At 33.0% G+C, this 18,728-nt stretch overlaps 1 protein-coding gene across 2 annotated transcripts in view; it reads left to right on the top strand.

Annotated features, from left to right (window-relative positions):
* Window positions 1-18,728, top strand: part of LAMA1 (laminin subunit alpha 1) — a 207,847-nt gene that overhangs the window by 108,627 nt on the left and 80,492 nt on the right. For both annotated transcript variants that reach the window (XM_074201152.1, XM_074201153.1), the window contains exons 22-34: window positions 386-522; window positions 2,028-2,264; window positions 4,317-4,460; window positions 5,702-5,881; window positions 7,205-7,390; window positions 7,846-7,973; window positions 9,768-9,888; window positions 10,008-10,145; window positions 13,237-13,355; window positions 14,489-14,575; window positions 15,361-15,554; window positions 16,766-16,908; window positions 18,205-18,300. In XM_074201152.1, coding sequence (XP_074057253.1) covers window positions 386-522; window positions 2,028-2,264; window positions 4,317-4,460; window positions 5,702-5,881; window positions 7,205-7,390; window positions 7,846-7,973; window positions 9,768-9,888; window positions 10,008-10,145; window positions 13,237-13,355; window positions 14,489-14,575; window positions 15,361-15,554; window positions 16,766-16,908; window positions 18,205-18,300 — 1,910 coding nt within the window. The remainder of the gene's footprint in view (window positions 1-385; window positions 523-2,027; window positions 2,265-4,316; window positions 4,461-5,701; window positions 5,882-7,204; window positions 7,391-7,845; window positions 7,974-9,767; window positions 9,889-10,007; window positions 10,146-13,236; window positions 13,356-14,488; window positions 14,576-15,360; window positions 15,555-16,765; window positions 16,909-18,204; window positions 18,301-18,728) is intronic.

Here is an 18,728-nt window from a genome sequence, read left to right as displayed (position 1 = left end):
CATCAAATATCACAGCTTTCTTTGACCCTTTGTCCTGTCCTCTTCAAGTCTTTAATGAAACATTGGCATATATATTATGTGAATCATTTGCACAATAAAACCCTCTTCAATTTGTTTCTGCTTTCCTAACTTTTTTCTTTCTTCTATGGTCCTCATTGCATCCTTCCCAATGAGCATCTCTCTGTCCTTGAATACTGTTCTAAATATGTCTTAAAGAGAAGAAAAGGCCTGTCATGTGGTTCCATTTTAAGAAACCACATTATAATGAATAAGTTGTTGAGACTATTCAATTAAGTAAAATTGCTTTTAACTTTGGTTTTCATTTTTTCATTTTCATTAAATGGCTTTCACTACAAATCTTAATTGGGGGGGGTTCTTATTGCAGCTTGTAACTGTGCTCATACTCAGAATACCTGTGATCCAGTATCTGGAGAATGTATCTGCCCTCCTCATACTCAAGGATTAAAGTGTGAAAACTGTGAAAACGAATACTGGGGACGTGATCCTGAACTAGGATGCAAGGTATCTAATGATGATTAGAACATGGAAAAGTTAATAAATGTACATTTCAAAATTGTGTATCCTACCTCCTGCCCTTTCTCAATCTCAAAATGTGTTTATTATTGGAACTTTGAATATTATTTAGATTCATTTATTTGTTTATTCATTTTATCTTACTAAGTCATTAAGATATTTTAAGGTATTTTATTTTTCAGTCAATTTAGCTTTCAGGAATCAAATCAGAAGGAAGAAAACAAACAAATCAATCACTATCAATTTATTCTGTTTTTGTATTTTGGTAAGATCTTATGGTAGACATTGAAGCTATCACATTCCCCTATTCTCAAAGAGTTTTGTTTATAATTGTTTCATAATATTTATGAATGTCTATTGTGATTCATTTATGAACATCTATCATGATTAATGGGCGCTAGGTGATACAGTGGAAAGCATGCCAGTTCTGGAGTCTGGAAGACCTGCATTCAAATGTAGCCTCAGACACTTGCTAGCTTTGTGACCCTGATCAAATCATTTAACTCTGTTTGCCTTAATTTCTAATATATAAAATAAACTGGAGAAGGAAATGGCAAACCATTGCAGTATCTGCTAGGAAAACTCCAAATGGGGTCATGAACAGTCGGACATGACTACAACTGAACAATAACAAATTGTGATTAATATCATCAAATGGATAGTTGTTTCTTTTATAGATGATACTAAGGCATTTCAGTTCACAATATGAAGACTTCACATTTTAATATCCTTTAAAATATAATTATTCAATATTATTTTGAGTGCAAATTGCTTCATTTTGAAGAAATTTGAAGATTTGTGATTGTAGATTCTTACCTCATTTGCTAGTTAAAATATGTGCTTTCCAGAGATTAGTGAAATAATTTCTTACTGAGGTATGTATGTTTATAGGATATAACTATCCTTAAAATTCTAACAGTTAAACTTACTTATTCTGTTTTAAAAATAAAGAAAAGAGGGGTGGCTAGGTAGCGCAGTAGATAGAGCATCGGCCCTGGAGTCAGGAGTACCTGGGTTCAAATCTGGCCTCAGACACATAATTATTATCTAGCTGTGTGGCCTTGGGCAAACCACTTAACCCCATTTGCCTTGCAAAAAAAAAAAACTAAGAAAATAAAGAAAAGAAAATTGAAGTTCAATTACATGAACTCTAAGGTTCAATGAATATTTATTTATTTTGAATAATCAATAAATCAATTAACCAATGATTCTACTCATCTTAATTTAACACTAAAAATGACACTTCTGTGGATTAATCATAATATTTTAAAAATGAGATTATGGCTAGAAGAGACACAAATATCCAGGAAAAAATTCCAGGATTCTTTACATAGAATGCAACATGATGCTATGGGAGAAGAGTTGGATAAGATTTTCCCCCTTCTTTTGTAATTTTTCCTCTAATGCTAATCCATATATTATAAGAACTCAAAAACAAACAACAGTAAAATCCAAAATAAACTCCATAAAATGATGAATTTTGTTTCCTTTAGGCTTGCAATTGCAGTAACATAGGATCAACCAGTCGTCAGTGTGATTTGTCAACTGGCCAATGCCCTTGTAGACAGGAATATAAAGGGCAAAGCTGCAATCAGTGTGCCTTAGGTTTCCGAGACTACCCAGATTGTATATCTTGTGACTGTGAAATGAGTGGTACAAGAGGAGACACTTGTGATGAGAAACGAGGTATTTGTAGTTGTGAAGAAGAAACAGGCACCTGTTTTTGCAAGGTATCCACTACAAATAAATTTCTTTTCCTTTCCTTTATTCCATTTTTATATTTCTTCCTTTAACCCCTTTAAAATCAACCATGTACTTTGAAACTTTTTCATTAGAGTCAACTTGTTAGAAGAATTAGCAGTTATTTGTGGGTCCTATTTAATGGAAATGTTGAGTCCTCCATAACCTTAAACTCAGTGAGCACTTTGACAAAACAATTGCTGTCTTCTTTAAATGGGATTTTGATGGTTTATAACAATAGTCAAAAGTTGACAGCACTGTTCTGAACAATACAGACTGACTTCTCATTTGTTCCATTTGGCTGAGTAGCTAATCTCTTCTAAGTGTAAGAGAATAAAATAGATTACCCAGAATACCAAAAAGATTTGTGGTTGAATGCTTATGTAATTACTTTACATGTGCTGGCCTAGAACTGTAGAAAATTAGTGGATATTTTATATTTGATTAGAAAAATAGAAAAGCAGGATCATATTTATTTCTACATGTTTTATGCAGTAGGGATTTTTTAATGATTCAGTTTGAAATCATATTTTTCTTGTGATAAAATTCAACTTTTTTCTAAGTATTAAAGTGTCAAAGCCAATTTTGCTTTTTTATTATTAAGTAGTAGTTCATCATTATTAAAATACATGTAGTTCTCATACTTTTTATAATACATTATAAATTCAAGCCAAACTGGAACATTATCTATCTCCCAACTTCTATATTTCATCTGCCATCTTTGTACCTTCACAGAAATCATCCCTTATGTCTTAAATGATTTGTCTCCCATCTCTGCCTCTTGTTATTTGACTTCCTTCCTGGTTTAGATTTGGCATCTAGATCCTCCTAGATATCAGGGATCTCTATTGCTTCAGATTTTCTTTCATTTACTAATTTTGCCGCAAGTTCTCTTTCCTATGTAAGTCTACCAACTCCTTGAGGGAATGGAGCATACATCTCATTTTGTGTTTTTGAACCTCCAGCACCTCTTACAAGAACTTTATGTTGGGAGGGGGCAATAATAAATATTTGTTGAATTGAATTTAATAGCTTGGAAGGAAAGTAAATAAAAATTTCACAGTGAATACTTAGGAGAAAGAAAAAAAATTAGGAAATGACACTAGGACCAAACTACTTTTTGGAGTCTTTTTTTACCTTTTACTTTACCTTTTCTAAAACAAATCATTTAGAAAGTACTTGCATATATTCTTCCCCTATGTTCTCTTTCTCTGTCTTTGTCTCTGTCTCTGTCTCTGTCTCTCTCTCTCTCTCTCTCTCTCTCTCTCTCTCTCTCTCTCTCTCTCTCTCTCTCTCACACACACACACACACACACACATATACACCCACACGTGGTATACTTAGCAAAATTCAGAAAAGGTAAATAGCTCAACAACTGATCTATGTTTGTTAGTAAGGCATACAGCTTTATTTTCCTTTAGAATTTTTTATCTACAGTTTAATTACTTATATTTAACAAAGTATTGTGTATTCAATGAAGAATTAGTCTGTGATAAGGATAACCTAATTTTTATTTGCAATTTTGAAGCACAGTTTCAGATAGTATAACAGCACAATGAATAGAATGCTGCACTTTGAGTCAGAAATAACTGAATCCAAATCTAGCCTCAGAACTTAGTAGCTGTCTAATTTAGGACAAACTACTTAACCTCTCTGCTTCAGTTTCCTCATATATAAAATAGGGATCATAATAGAACCTACCTCCCATGATTATTCATTCGAGATTATATTTGTAGAACACTTTGCAAAATTTAAAGCACTATGTCATTTTGGGTACTTTTATTATTTTGGACATGTTTTAAAGAATCAGAACCATTTATTTTTGGTTTTTAAGTTACTCTAGCATATGAACTACACTTGAGAAACTATAGCTATGAAAACTCATGGAGACAGTCACATGTTCTTAGATCTGACATTTGAAAACTTCAGTTGCTTAATGTTACTCTTTTAGGATTTTACCCCTAATGCATATAATGTTGTTGGAAACATTTTCCACTTCTCAGAGTAAAGGAGTTTGATTCTTTTTTTATTTCTCCTTTAGGAAAATGTGTTTGGTCTTCACTGCAATGAATGTAAGACAGGAACTTTTGCACTCCATAATGATAATCCTTTGGGCTGCTCTCCTTGTTTCTGTTTTGGGATGACACGCTTTTGTTCAGAACTAGAAGGATATGTTAGAATCCCTGTAAGTAATATGACTTTACATTTGAATTTTGCAATTTCACATATCTTGTTTACTATTTTCCACCTTTTTCAATTTTTTTTCATTGCAGGAATGAGGGTTGCACAGATACATCAAGACTAGTAAATTAAATATTATTATGTCAAAACAATTCTCAGAGACTTGGCATTTGATGTTGGTATCTTTAAAAGTTGTTGCTCTTATAATAATAATAATAACAATTGAAATAAAAGGAAATAGATAAGAAATAACACAGTGTATTAGAAATACCCTAAGCTGGTAAATTAGAGATCAAAATTTTTAGTTATTAATCTCTGCCTATCTTTAAGCAAATTATTTAATCTCTAGGTTTGTTTCCTCATTTATAATATGGGGGAACTGAATGAGAATCATGTGGAATAAATGATCTCTAAGATCCTTTCCAGGTTAAAAACATCATGATTCTTTTCCTCAGGTCTAATGTTTCTTGACTTCACAGTTTGGATTTTATTTCTTTCCTTACTCTCCATGGTCCAATAGCCTGTTTTCCATTTGCGATATTTTATCTCACTTCCATACTTTAGAATCTTTAGTCTTCTAAGCCTGGGATCTTCTCCCATCCCACCTCCTTTCAAGGCTCAGTTCAATGCTACCTCCTCCAAGAGAATTCACCTCCTCTACCCTATTGTGAGCACTCCTCAAATCACTTTTTTATTTGTCTTATATGCATTTTATATTTTTAAAATCCAAGTACAGGTTGTTCCCCCCCCCCAGAAGATGTAAGTTTCTTGGGGGGGGGGGTAGAAACTTTTCTCCCTTTGTACCACCAGTATCTAATCTAATACAATGCCTGGCTTAATAAATAGATATTGAATTGAGTAGATTTTTATAATTCTAACCAATTCCATTTTCCTGCTTTTTTTGGCAAGTGAGATAAATTATAGTGGTACAGGAGACTTGAAACACATGTTAAAACATGATTTGGGATTTCACTTTTTAGTTTTTTTCCCCTTAGAGTTATATAACTGATAGCTATTGATAAAAATAATTTATAGGGTGCAAGAGCTTGGAAGTACTTTCAAGAATTTTAATCCTTGTGTTTATGTTAAACATGAAATTGCTTTGCATACGAATCTGAAAAATTACTTATCTTCTTACAGTTCATTTATTTATTTGTAAAACTTTCTTTTCTGTCCTTGAAATTCATATTCATTGTCCTTTAGTATTTGCAGTCAAGTGACTTTTTTTTTCTCTTTGATATATAGATAACCCTCACCCCAGATCAGTCTATTCTGCGTGTGGTTTCCCAAAGCAATCTCGAGGGAACAACAGAGGGAGTGTATTACCAGCACCCTGAGATTTTATTGGATGCTGTCACTGTCAGAAAGCATGTGAATGCAGAACCTTTTTACTGGACGCTACCTACTCAGTTTCTAGGAGATCAGGTAAGAGATGACATTTAGAGGCAATAAAGATTTTCTTGAGGGCAGAGAAGGTAATTTAAAACTGGAACGGATGGATATAATTAACTGATTTACAAGTTAAGAAAAATACAATTTTTCCTTTATAGACTGGTGGAAGTCTTTTTAACATAATATACCATGAAGAATCTTGAATTAAATTTTGAAAACTTCATCAAAGTTATTGATTTTTATTTATAGTCTCTTCAGGATGAAACTGATAGTAGTTTTATCCTGAAGCAACTAAGATGTACAGGGAATAAAGTGACATACTTGGAGTTAGGAAGACTCAAGTTCTAACCAAGTCTCAGACTTTTACTAGCTGTGTGTCATTAGGCAAGTCATTTAAGCACTGTCTCTCAACAGTTTCCAAAACTGTAAAGTAGAGATTATAAAAGTAGATAGAACCTTTCTCCCAGGATTGTTTTGAGGATTAAATAATATAGTATTTGTAAAGTGAGTAAAAATAGGAAGGAAGCAAACAAGCATTTATTAGTAGACAAATAGTAGACAAAATAAATGCTTTTTCTCTTCCTATTATTCTTTAAAAGTGGCATTTACATTTAGAGATCACAAGTACATGTGTTTGCTCAAAATATAAAGCATCTATAATAAATACAAATACAATTCTTCTAAGATAGTACTTTCTAAGTCAAAGAACTTGAAAAATGATAATTATTTAGTAACCTTCAGTTTTAGACAATTCTATTGTTTTTCTTTTGAGACATCACTCAGAAAAATCATTGCTATAGCCAGCTTTGCCATTTATGAGGAACCAGAAATGAGGGAAAATTCTTTTATGTACTTAAGATTGTGTCCTAAAATTGTTTTTCTCCAATCTTATCATTGAAATGCAGTTATAAACTATAATTAAATATTTATTAGAACTTTTTCTAAAAAATTTATCTTCTTCTACAGTTCTATAATCCTTAGGATTGAGTACTCCAAAAAGAAAAGCTTAGTTTCCGAATAGAATTATTCTGTTTTTCTTTTAAATAGAAATGTTTATATTAAATGATATATGTCAGGTTCATTAAAAAAAGAAAATTTGAAAAGGAAAGTTTAAAAGAAAGAAAACAAATGTCTAAACAGTAGGAAATATTGGTGAATAAATATCGCATGCCTTTTAACTCATGGTAGCTGAAAAACATGAAGATAAATGGCTATATAAGCTTGATAAAATGTCTTTTAAAATTAAATTTCTAAGATTTTATTGTAAGTTTAAAAAATGAAAGAAATTTTAAAGTGAAAGATATTAAGTCAAAGTTCATTTATAGAAATAAATATAACAATTTATCTTTTGAACAGCTCATGGCCTATGGTGGAAAACTGAAATACACAGTGGCTTTTTATTCATCAGATGGCATTGGGACTTACAACTTGGAGCCACAGATTCTGATAAAGGGTGGCCGCACCAGTAAGCTTGTCATTTATATGAATCTCCCTGCTCCAGAGAATGGAGTGAGAAAGGAGCAAGAAGTGGACATGAAGGAGGTATATAAAATAATCATTTTACTTAGATTCTTTGAGAAATATAAAATTATCTAATATATTAGTGAATTGGTAAAATGTATAGTACAAGAGACATGAAAAAAGACCAAGAGTACCTTTCATGAATTGTGAACACTATGGTGTTTGGTAAATCATTTAAACTTTCTGGCTTCAAAGGAGTCATTTTAATTAGGTTCAGCAGTAAAAGATTCTTGCATTCTTTTCATGGTATGACGGTCATTAGAGAACGAACATGGATAAGAGGAAGGTCTCCAAATCTAGTTTGAATGTGAGGATTGTTTAGTGATGGGGAAACTTGGCTGAGGCTGAGCACAGAAATATGAACAGATGGGTATTTGGGGGAATTATTATGAAAAGAATTCTTTCTTTATGTATGAATATGCCAATGGGAATTTTCTGTGAATTTTTCTTTGATCAAATATATTTCTCATTCACAGAACATTTGGAAATATTTTAACTCTGTGTCTGAAGAGGCTGTGACACGTTCAGACTTTATGTTAGTCCTTAGCAGCATTGACTATATTCTTATTAAGGCCTCATATGGTCAAGGATTATTACAGAGCAGGTAGGACATTCTTAACCTAATGCTTCTTTTAGACTTTCAAATATCTCTTCTCACTGAAACAGAAGTAAAGAAAATGATTCTCTCTAGAGCTCTGCCCTGCTTCTATATTAATTTTTAATGTGTATTATTCACCCTCATTCTACCACTAACTAGTTATGTGACCTTGAGAAAATCATTTAATTTTTAGAGACTTTAATTTCTTCATCAATAAAGCATTTGGGGGTGGGGAAAGAGGAGTGAAGGAAATGTATAGTTTATAACTCTAAATTTCCATGATTTTTTTTTATCATAAAAATGTTGACCCTTTTCCACATGAAGTAATATAGTAATATATGTCAAAGTTACTTTAAAATAGTCTAGACATCAAATCATATGACCCCAAACCAGGGATGTCCAAACTTTTAGCTCTTCTTGGCCTCCTTTCCCAACAAAAACCGATCAAGGACCCCATAGAGAATTCAATACCCATTCATGAATACAGTGCAAGCCACACCACCAACCCAGCACAACAACAAATGGTTAGAATGGGCCCCTGAAGGTGGTTGGACACATTTAGTCTGAACTATTTCTGGGGGGAAAGAATACTTTTGATGGGGGTGGGACAGAGGTAATTTGGATTAAGTGACTAACCCAGGGTCACATAGCTCATAAGTATCTGACATCACATTTGAACTCAGGTCCTCTTGACTCTATTCCATGCTCTACCTAGTTAATCCTCCTGGGGGGCAAATACTAATCATTTTTGTGGCTCTGTGAAACCGGAACTTTAGACAAAAACCACATCAAAGGCCAGTAGAGTAATGAAAGAATAATCTCTTGTGACATTTAGGTGAAGTTTGTTGTAGTCTTTTAATTAAAGTAATTTTGATGTGATATACAGAATACCACACAATTATAAAATATTCCTAATAACAAATCAACGACGACAACAACAATAATGATAGCAATCACCTGGTTGTTTCCTCCCATATTTGGGGGGGAACACAAAAAAGAAAAATTCTTTCAGAGAGGTGTAGAATGAGCATTGTTTTTTTTTCATTAATTCATTACTCTATTAATGCTTAATTTGTTTAATTTTTGCCCAGCCAGTCAGCATCCTTTGAGAGCTTTAATTCCCCTTTCCTTAAATTGTTGAGTTTTTTTTAAATTACTAAATTGCTACTTTTACTCTGATGATGGTAACAATGTTACATTCCTGAGAAGGAAAATTTTCCCACATGAAGAAAAACTATGGTTTGCTACTATATACAAAATATAATTTTGTTACATGATAAATTGTCTAACATATAGTACTTACAAACCCTATAATTTTGCACTGACCAACACCATATCATCATGATATCCCTAATAAAATATCACTAGACTTCACTCAGTTGTGAAAATTTGCTATAGCATTGTTGCTTTGATAATATTTAGAATATTGCCTCTGATCAAATTTTGGGATTTTTCTGCCTAATGTTCTCTTTTTGTAGATTCAGTTAATGACCTCACATTATACTTGTGGTCATGTTAAATCATTTCAGTTTTATCTGACTCTTTGTGGTTTAGTTGTGCTTTCTTGGCAAAGATACCAGAGTGGTTTTTCCATTTCCAGCTCATTTTATTTGAGGAGACAAATAGGAATATAAGGCTTGTTCAGGATCTCACAGCTAATATGTGTGTAAGGTCAGATTTGAACTCAGGAAGATGAGTCTTCCTGACTCTAGACTTGGCACTCTATGCATCCTAGTTCCTTTCATGATATTTGTACCTAAGTTTTATTTTTTTCTGACTTCCTATTAAACTGTTTCCTAGAATTGCAAATATCTCAATGGAAATTGGAGTAAAGGCTGAAGAGATGCACTCCAATAGAGAGGTGGCATACCTTTTAGAGAACTGTGAATGCCCTCCTGGATCCACTGGACTCTCTTGCCAGGTACCAAAGAATTATTAAAAGTGGTTTTAGCATTTCCTTCTTTTTTCCTTCTTTTTTCACTGTCACTACTTAGACTAACCAAGACTCAAAAATCTCTCTCCTTTTCTATCTCTTTACAGGATTGTGCACCTGGGTACCATAGAGCAAAACTTCCAGAAATTAATGTTGGAGAACCCCGCCCTCTGATTGCACCATGCGTGAGATGCCATTGCAACAACCATACTGAAACCTGTCATCCAGAGACTGGGAAGTGTCAGGTATGTGGTGTCTTCCAGATATTCTCATCTGGCTAGATTTAAAAATCTTTATTCCTTGGTTATTATTCTTCATCTATCCATACATGTCCTTATGTACTAGTAATCATTTCTTAAAGAAAAGTTCAATTATGCATTATACCATTAGTGGCATGGAGATTTCTTATGGATTTAACATTTTAATGTAATTTTTGCTCGCAGATATCAAAATGGTAGACTTGATAACATGAGTCATTTGGTTTTTACTCTTAGTCTTAATGGTGTTTAATATCCAGGAACATCCTAAGAGGTCTGATTGGATGAGGAGTCCTTCTCAAAAGGAACTACATCAATCAAGATTTACAATAATCAAAATTCTACCTTGAGAGATCAGTTTCCTTGTGTAAAACATAGTCCTCTTTCTGCAACTGCCTTGTAAAATGCAAGTATCTCTAGGAGATTACATAATAAGTAGTTTAAAATTTTTAAAATTAAAAAAGGCTTAGTTTGAATTTCTATGAGATTATTTCCCCCCAGAATTGGACAAATGCCTGACAACATGAGAGTCCTCATTCTTTCAAGTGTTGGAAAGAACTACATACACTGAAAGTGGAGGATAATGAAGACAAAGCATCCTTTTAGATCAGGCTTGACTACATTATTTTAAATCCTACATTCTTCTGCACTCCTGAAGTCTCATTTTTGGCATTAATTTGTACTGAAGGTACAATAATGAAGGTAGTATGTGGCAATTTAAACTATCATGATGAAAGGTTCACGATTGGTACAAAATTTAAAAAAAAATATGACCAGACATTGTCATTCTCATAAATTATTTTTGAAATCTATACTTCAAAGCAAATGAGCAGAATATGACCTGAGGTCACTGGCTTTTACTTTTCTTTTCTGTCTTTGGTAGACAGTCAATATGGAATAGTGGAGAGAGAGCACTGGCCTCAGAATCAAAATGACCCTCCACTAACTGGGCAGCTTGCTTAATCTTTCATTGCTCTGGGCATCTTTCTATGATGCTGCAGAGAAAGTGCGAATAATTTGTATTGGTAGGGAGATTTCTTTATTTGGGAATTGCCCATGTTAATGAAAGTAGAGCTCTCTAGGTCTTATTCTATTAGTTTCTTTAGTTCTTCTTTTCATACATCAGTAATTTTCATTCTCTGTCTTTTCTCAAAGTGCAGTTCTGCTTTAATATAAGAGATTCTTTTTAAGGAGTTATGATGGCTAAAAACCAGATGACTTCATAGCCTTCATGGTGATAGCTATGTCTTATTTCTAGTTATAGATATAAATGGTAAATCTTTCTATCAATAATGTGATTCTATCATAATGTTATTAGACTTTTTAATGTTAAAAAATGATGGCCTAGTTACTTTGAACCTACTACATGCAGGTCACGTATTCTATTCTGTTCATGGCACCCTTAAATTAATTGCTTAATAAAGGCACAATTGTAAAACACCCACTTTGTCCATATTCTGGCTCCTTGTGTTTTCAGAGTAAAATGCATTTCAAAGTTTCTGATAACATGTTTATACTAAGTAATATAAAAATTTTCAAATCTTTTCAATTTCCCAATTTATTTTAGTATATTTTGAATTATTGAAAAATCTGTAATAAAAACTTATAAGGATCAGAATAGAAATGAAGTATAACAGAAAATGTATATGAGAGAAAGAAATAATGAAACATGGCACATAAGATTTTTCTTCCTTTGCTATGTGCTAGGAAAAGCAAAATAAGCTGATACTGAATATAGAAATAATAGCAATAGTTAAAATTTATATAGTACTTTAAAGTTGCAAGTGCTTTACAAGAATTATCTCATTTGAACTTTTTAAACCCTGGAAGGTAAATGCTATTATTATCCCATTTTACAGATGAGGAAGTTGAGGCAAATGGAGCTGAAGTGATTAGCTCAGAGTCACAGAGCAAGGAACTATCTGAGGCAGAATTTTAATTAAGGTCTTCCTAACTCTATATCCAGTGTTCTAGCCATTATGCCATTCAATTTCATTAGTACTTTCTACACCCAACATATATCTACCTTTATCTGAGTAGACTAGGGCAGCTAAGTGGTGCAGTGGATAGAGCACTAACCTTGGAGTCAGGAGGAAAGGAATTCAAATCCAACCCCAGACAATTACCACTTACTAGCTATGTGACCTTGGGCATATCCCTTCAGGGTCTTCTCCAGTCGTCCTAATTCATATCTGGTCACTGGACTCAGATGACTGGAGGAGAAGGTGAGGCTGGTGACTCTGCAAAGCCTCCCCTCACTCAAATCCAATTCAAGTACTAGTTATGGGATCACCTGCCTGATGTCATGGTCTTCAAGAACAAAGGCTAAGTATCATCATCATCATCATCATCATCATCATCATCATCATCATCATCATCTTTGAGGGGGAGGGGGAACTACCTTAATTGTCTCAGAGCTAACCCTCTGGGAGTTGAAATTATCTGGGCTCATCCTTAAATAATAGAATCTATTGTCAGTCATAGCATGAGACCTTTCCAGCTTGATATCACTTAGCAGAGACTATGCTCTATTGGCATGACCTTTGTAAAGTCAAGGGTCACCTGAATCAGCTAGGCTTTCAGCTTTAAGCAACTTTCCTCAATCTTTTTTTTTATCTTTTTACCCTTCCTTCTTATATTTTTCAAATCCTGCTTGCTTCTCTCTTCTTAACATCAGGCACCTCTTTGCCCTTCCAAAAGGGTGATTACAAAGATGACCTTCCTAAGTAGCAAGGTCACATTGTTTAGGTCTTGGAATTAGTGAAATTATATCTCTTAGACAGTTTATAATTTTTATAAGGAAGGAAATTATTACAGATAAAAACAAATGCTGCATTCTGTATTTTCATTGGAAATGTATCCAATTGGAGGAATCCACCATCTTGCTATATTATTTTTATATATCTGTACATGTGTTTGTGTGTGTGTGTGTGTGTGTGTGTGTGTCTTTTAACATTTTTTTAAATTACTGGGGGAGGGAACCCATATTGAGGTGGCAGAGGAAGACTTTAGGGAAGAAAAGATAATCCATTTAAAATCCTTATCTTTTTCTTATCAATATTTTATTTTTGGATAATAGAATTGCAGAGATAACACAGCTGGCGATCACTGCAGTGTGTGTGCTCCAGGGTATTATGGGAAAGTCCTCGGTTTTGCCAACGACTGCTCTCTTTGTGCCTGTCCCAGAACCAATGCCAGGTAACTATGGGAGTGAATAGGATTTCTCTCTCTTTACTAAAGATAAACGAATGACATCTTCACTTTTTTCATAGTAGATATTCTTATATGGATGAATGGTTTAAAATTTTCATTACTAATTCAAAGAATTAGCATAAACTGGTTGTTATTATACAATTTAATGTTTGCTTGCTTTCATCAAAGATTTTGCCACATAAAAATCATACATGCTTAGCATTATATAAACACAAAAACTTAGTCCACCTATGTATAATTTTATTCCTTAAAGGACATTAAAAGTTTTAAACTACAAATCTAAAAATATCCATTATTCTGATAATTTATTTGAAAGATTTATTTATCAAAACGCAAGGTTCAACTGTTCTTCTGGAAAGGTTTCCTAATTAATAAAGATCAATTACTATTCTACTAATATCCTTTTTTCTAAGCTCACTTATTTTTCTAAACACAATTTTTTCTAAATTCTAAATTTTCTATATATTCACATAAGTATTTATTATGTCCCTTATGTACATAATAACTGACAGATTGTATATATCTCTATATACATTGATTACACATCCATCTATTTCTTTAAAAATTATTACACCAAATGCATGAATCTGTCTTATATGATCCCTACAACATATGATATGTAAAAGAAGTTGAAGACAACTGGATTTATAGATTTTTCTTTGAATCCTGGGTACCTGTATTTACCAATTTTGTAAAGTTGATTTTTTGATCAATTTGCTTATCTGTAAAATGGAAAGAATATAATTTTTGTACTTACCTACTTCTCAGATGAGATAACTATAAGTGAAAATACTTATAAAGCGTTTTACAAATGGAAGTTCTTACAATTGTAATATGAGGTACCCAACTGTCCCTCAATGTTTACTTTTAAAATCACAAAATGTGAATCTTTTTTAAATTTTATTTATTTAAGGCATTGGGTTAAGTGACTTGTCCAAGCTATTATTGTCTGAGGTCAAGTTTGAACTCAGGTTCTCCTGACCACAGAAGCAGTGCTCTATCCACTGCACCACCTAGCTGCCCCATACAAAATGTGAATCTTAAGAAACACTGAGTTCTGAAACTGGATCTCTGAAAGCTCAAGAACAATGATTGCTAACTCTTCTTTCTTCCTCCAGTTTTAGTCCAACCTGTGTTCTAGAAGGTGAGAATGATTTTCGGTGTAATGCCTGCTCTCTGGGATATGAAGGACAATATTGTGAAAAGTGAGTTGAGAGATCACCCTGTAATTTTGTACATGATTGCATCATTATTTCTACAATGATTCCATCACATCATTCTCCAGTTTTGTATGCTTGCATATTTAATTCTGTGATAAACCCATGGCTTTGAAAACTATATTAATTCATAGAAATTAACCATGCATTAATATAACATAATTATCATAATAAGTATAATATATTAAAATATAATAGAGATGTAACTATTGAAATAACTTAGGAGGCAGTTTAAATTTAACACATACATTACTAATTATTAAAGATGTAAAGCAAAATCTTTCATTTTTCTGCTTGACAAATTAATACCCTCCACACTTAAAAAATGCCCAATTCTCCTCCTTGTAAAATAAATATTAAATAAAGAAGTTACATTTTGGATTGCTCAACTTGGCTGACAGATGATTGTCAAGACTATAATTAACATGCTTTATTATTTTGAAATCTATGATTTCATCTGTATGGATAATCAAAGCAGGCCCCATTCCCTTAATGCCTCTGTACATAGTCTCCCTAAGTTACCATGATCAAATTAAACATATTATCTATTGTTCCATTTGATGGTTGGCTTGGCAAGGCCTGAGGTCCATTGGCTTAACTTTTAAGAACTGAGTGGCACCTCTTTGCCATGATATTGATAAGAATGTTGAATAGCTGTTATCAAAAAAAATGAAGAGGTTCTTAGTGGAAGAAACCTGTAATAAGTTACTAATGGAAGAAACCTGTAATAAGTTACTAAATGTGAATTTATTCCTTTTTTCATCTTTCTCCAGGTGCTCCTCTGGATTTTATGGAAATCCTATAAAGGTGGGAGGTAGTTGCCAGCCTTGTGACTGTGATTCAAATGGCTCTCTTCACAGTTTTTGTAATGCCACATCTGGGCAGTGTATCTGTAAGCCAGGTGTGACTGGCCGTGCCTGTGATGAATGTGAACCAAGACATATCCTCATGGAAAGCAAATGTGTTTGTATGTGTTTTTCCTTTAATGTTTAAAAAAGTTCATTGTTCTTATGATCAATTCAGTTGGGCAGTTTGTGAAGAATGGAACAACTCTGATGTCATGATGAGACTTAAGATTCTAGAAAGTAATTTTTTTAAAGCTAGTCTTAGATATTTTGAGTAAAGAAAGAGGCAACTTTGAGTAAAGAAAGGGGCAAAGTGGATAGAGTAATGACCCTGGAGTTCCAATTCAAACTCAGATACTCATTACCTATGTGACTCTGGGTAAGTCACTTAACCCTGATTTTAAAAAAAAAGGAAGGAAAGAAGAAAAATAATGACTTTAGAATAATTTTATTTGCTAGGTATAGAGGGTAGAGTTTTAGATTTACAGTGAGGAAGATCTAGGCTCAAATTCTACCTCTATCTCAATTGTTCTATGTCTCAATCAGTTCTCAGAAACCTACTGAATGGATTGTTTTGCATAAATAGAATAAGTTATCACACCAATAAAACCACAGCTACATGATGCGCTGATATATTTCTGTACAACCCTCTGGAAAAACTATCAAGTTTCACATTTTTACTCACTTCTATAATTTATAGTGTAAATCTGTTAACATAATCTGCTTCAAACAAAGGTTCAGTCAATTCATTGGCAAGAAAACAATTGTTATATGGCTATCTGTGCCATCCAAATTTTCTACAGATTCAACCTAATATTAAAAATTTTTTGTTGACATGACTTACTTGCAACAACATCAAAAAATTATGTTGAAGATTTGGAAGATTTTCTTAATGATAGTAACAAAGTCTTTGGAGAAAGTAAGAATAGTATCTAAATATGTGATTTTAAGTTCAAGGCCATTATGATGGGGATTTTTCTATATTGGTTTTTTTTTTACAAAATGATTGACAGTAATTAGATTGTTCCATCAGCATTTGCTGAAAAATTGTGTTGTGATATCTCTGGAAGAACTTGAAATTTATAGCCTAGTCTTAAAAAAAAAGAAACTTCATAATTAGTTAGAATTGGTCAGCTAGTAAATTTTACTTGGTAGAAGCAACATATACTGACATACTGTGGCAAAGAAAATCCCAATAGCTCTTTTTTTTTCCTTTTTGGCCAATGATTTAATTATGATGTTCACTTCAATCTTTTGTCTTTCAAGTACATTTAATGATCTTTATCCCTCACAAACAACTCTAAACTAACTTAAACATCTTTTTTTTCTTTAGCTTGTGATGATGAATGTGTAGGTGTGTTATTAAATGACTTGGATAATATCACTGATGCCATTTCCTCTGTAAATCTCACTGGCATCATTCCTGTCCCACATGGAATTTTATCCAGCCTGGAAAATGCAACTAAAAGTCTCAGGGTAGGAACTATAATTATGAATTCTAATGAGAAGCGTTGGACAAGAAATACAGACACATTGATTTGTTAGTTACATTTATATTATTTGATGAATACCACAGGAGACCAGTTCCATGCAATTACTCCCTGGGCAGTTGGGTGGCATAATGGATATTGCTGAACCTAAAGTCAGGTAGTCTCATCTTCCTGAATTCAAATCTGACCTTAGACACCTACTAGCTGTGTGACCATGGGCAAGTCATTAAACCCTGTTTGCCTCAGTTTCATCATCTGCAAAATGAGCTGGAGAAGAAAATTGCAAATCACTGCAGTCCCTTTGCTAAGTAAACCCCAAATGGGGTCAAGAAGAGTCAGAGGTGATTGAAAACAACTCGAGAATATATTGTCCACTGGCCCACTGGCCCATAATGCTTGTTTGGTACAAGTGAGTAATTACATTAGATAGTCTTCATATTTCCTAAGGTCTTACAAAAGAAAGACTTGTCTTTTTAAATTTATTTTATTTTATTAAAGTTTTTATCTTGAGGTTGAAGATTACATTTTAGGAATTAATAATAGAAAGATCTTGAGTCAGAGATTCTAGGTTTGAAATCTGATTCTACTTCTGTGAGTCCTGGAGCAAGACATTTAAACTGAGCTTCAGTTTCTGTAAGAATGATTGTAAAAGGGGGCAGCTAGGTGGCACAGTGGATAGAGCACCAGCCCTGGAGTCAGGAGTACCTGAGTTCAAATTCAGCCTCAGACACTTAATAATTATCTAGCTGTGTGGCCTTGGGCAAGCCACTTAACCCCAACCCCGTTGCCTTGCAAAAACTTTTAAAAAAGAGAGAGAATGATAGTCAAAGCAGGTTCTGCTTCATGCAGTTGTTTAAAGTATTTTATCTATCCAGTTCACCCCAAATTTATTGAATCTTAAATATAGAAATACTTGACTAGTATCTTTTCAGTTTTATGAGTTTTTCACTTAAAATTTCAAAACATTAATTCTGCATATCCAGAAAATTAATTTTGTATGTCCATTTTTATAGAATTGTTTTTCTTTTGTCCAAATTAATATGTTAAATATGAAGAAAGAACCTATTAGTTTGGATTTATGTTATCATGATTCAAAAGTAACAAAATAAAATTGGTATAACAAGAAAAGACTTCAATTAATCTTTTATTAATATGATTCTAGGAAAGGAGTGTGTAATGAAAGGAAATCAATAATTTAAAAAAAGAAGACTCGAATGAAATTCTATTGGAGAACTAGAAATTTTTAAAAGAATTGTAATTTGTTTCCTTTGCCCCCTTGTAGGAGTCATTAGTGGGTAATAAAATAACAACTTCACTGGAAAGGGCAAAAAATCAACTTGCAAACATTTCAGAAGATACAGAAAACCTGCAGAAAGAGGTGAGTTATGAAATTTCTTATTCCTTCTGTGATAATAGCAAGATGAGAAGCATTTCTAGGTGCCAAGCTCAAATTGAAATGGATCCCTGTGGGCTGCATATTTACTACAACTACTACAAATGAACATTTTATTTGCTTCATTTTCATTTGTTTTGTGAAATATTTCCAAGTTACAGTTTAATTGGTAGGGAAATTTTTCTGACTGCTTGGGCTTTGACACCTCTTCTCTTGGGGAAGTTTCTCTCAACTCTTTCTTAAAGAAATTCATTTTAAAATTTGTAAGACTTTTGTTGTAATAGAAATAGCATTGATCTAGGATTCAGAAGACTTGATTTTCTATTTTAACCATGTTCTGACTAGATAGATGACCTTTGGAAAGTCATCTATAGAATCCTATAATTTTTGCATTGGAATGACCCTATGAAGTT

Source organism: Macrotis lagotis, chromosome X (assembly GCF_037893015.1).
Source record: "Macrotis lagotis isolate mMagLag1 chromosome X, bilby.v1.9.chrom.fasta, whole genome shotgun sequence".
In the NCBI taxonomy this organism is placed as follows: domain Eukaryota; kingdom Metazoa; phylum Chordata; class Mammalia; order Peramelemorphia; family Peramelidae; genus Macrotis; species Macrotis lagotis.
The sequence above is the reverse complement of the archived record's forward strand: the minus strand, read 5'-3'. Positions and strand labels throughout refer to the sequence as shown.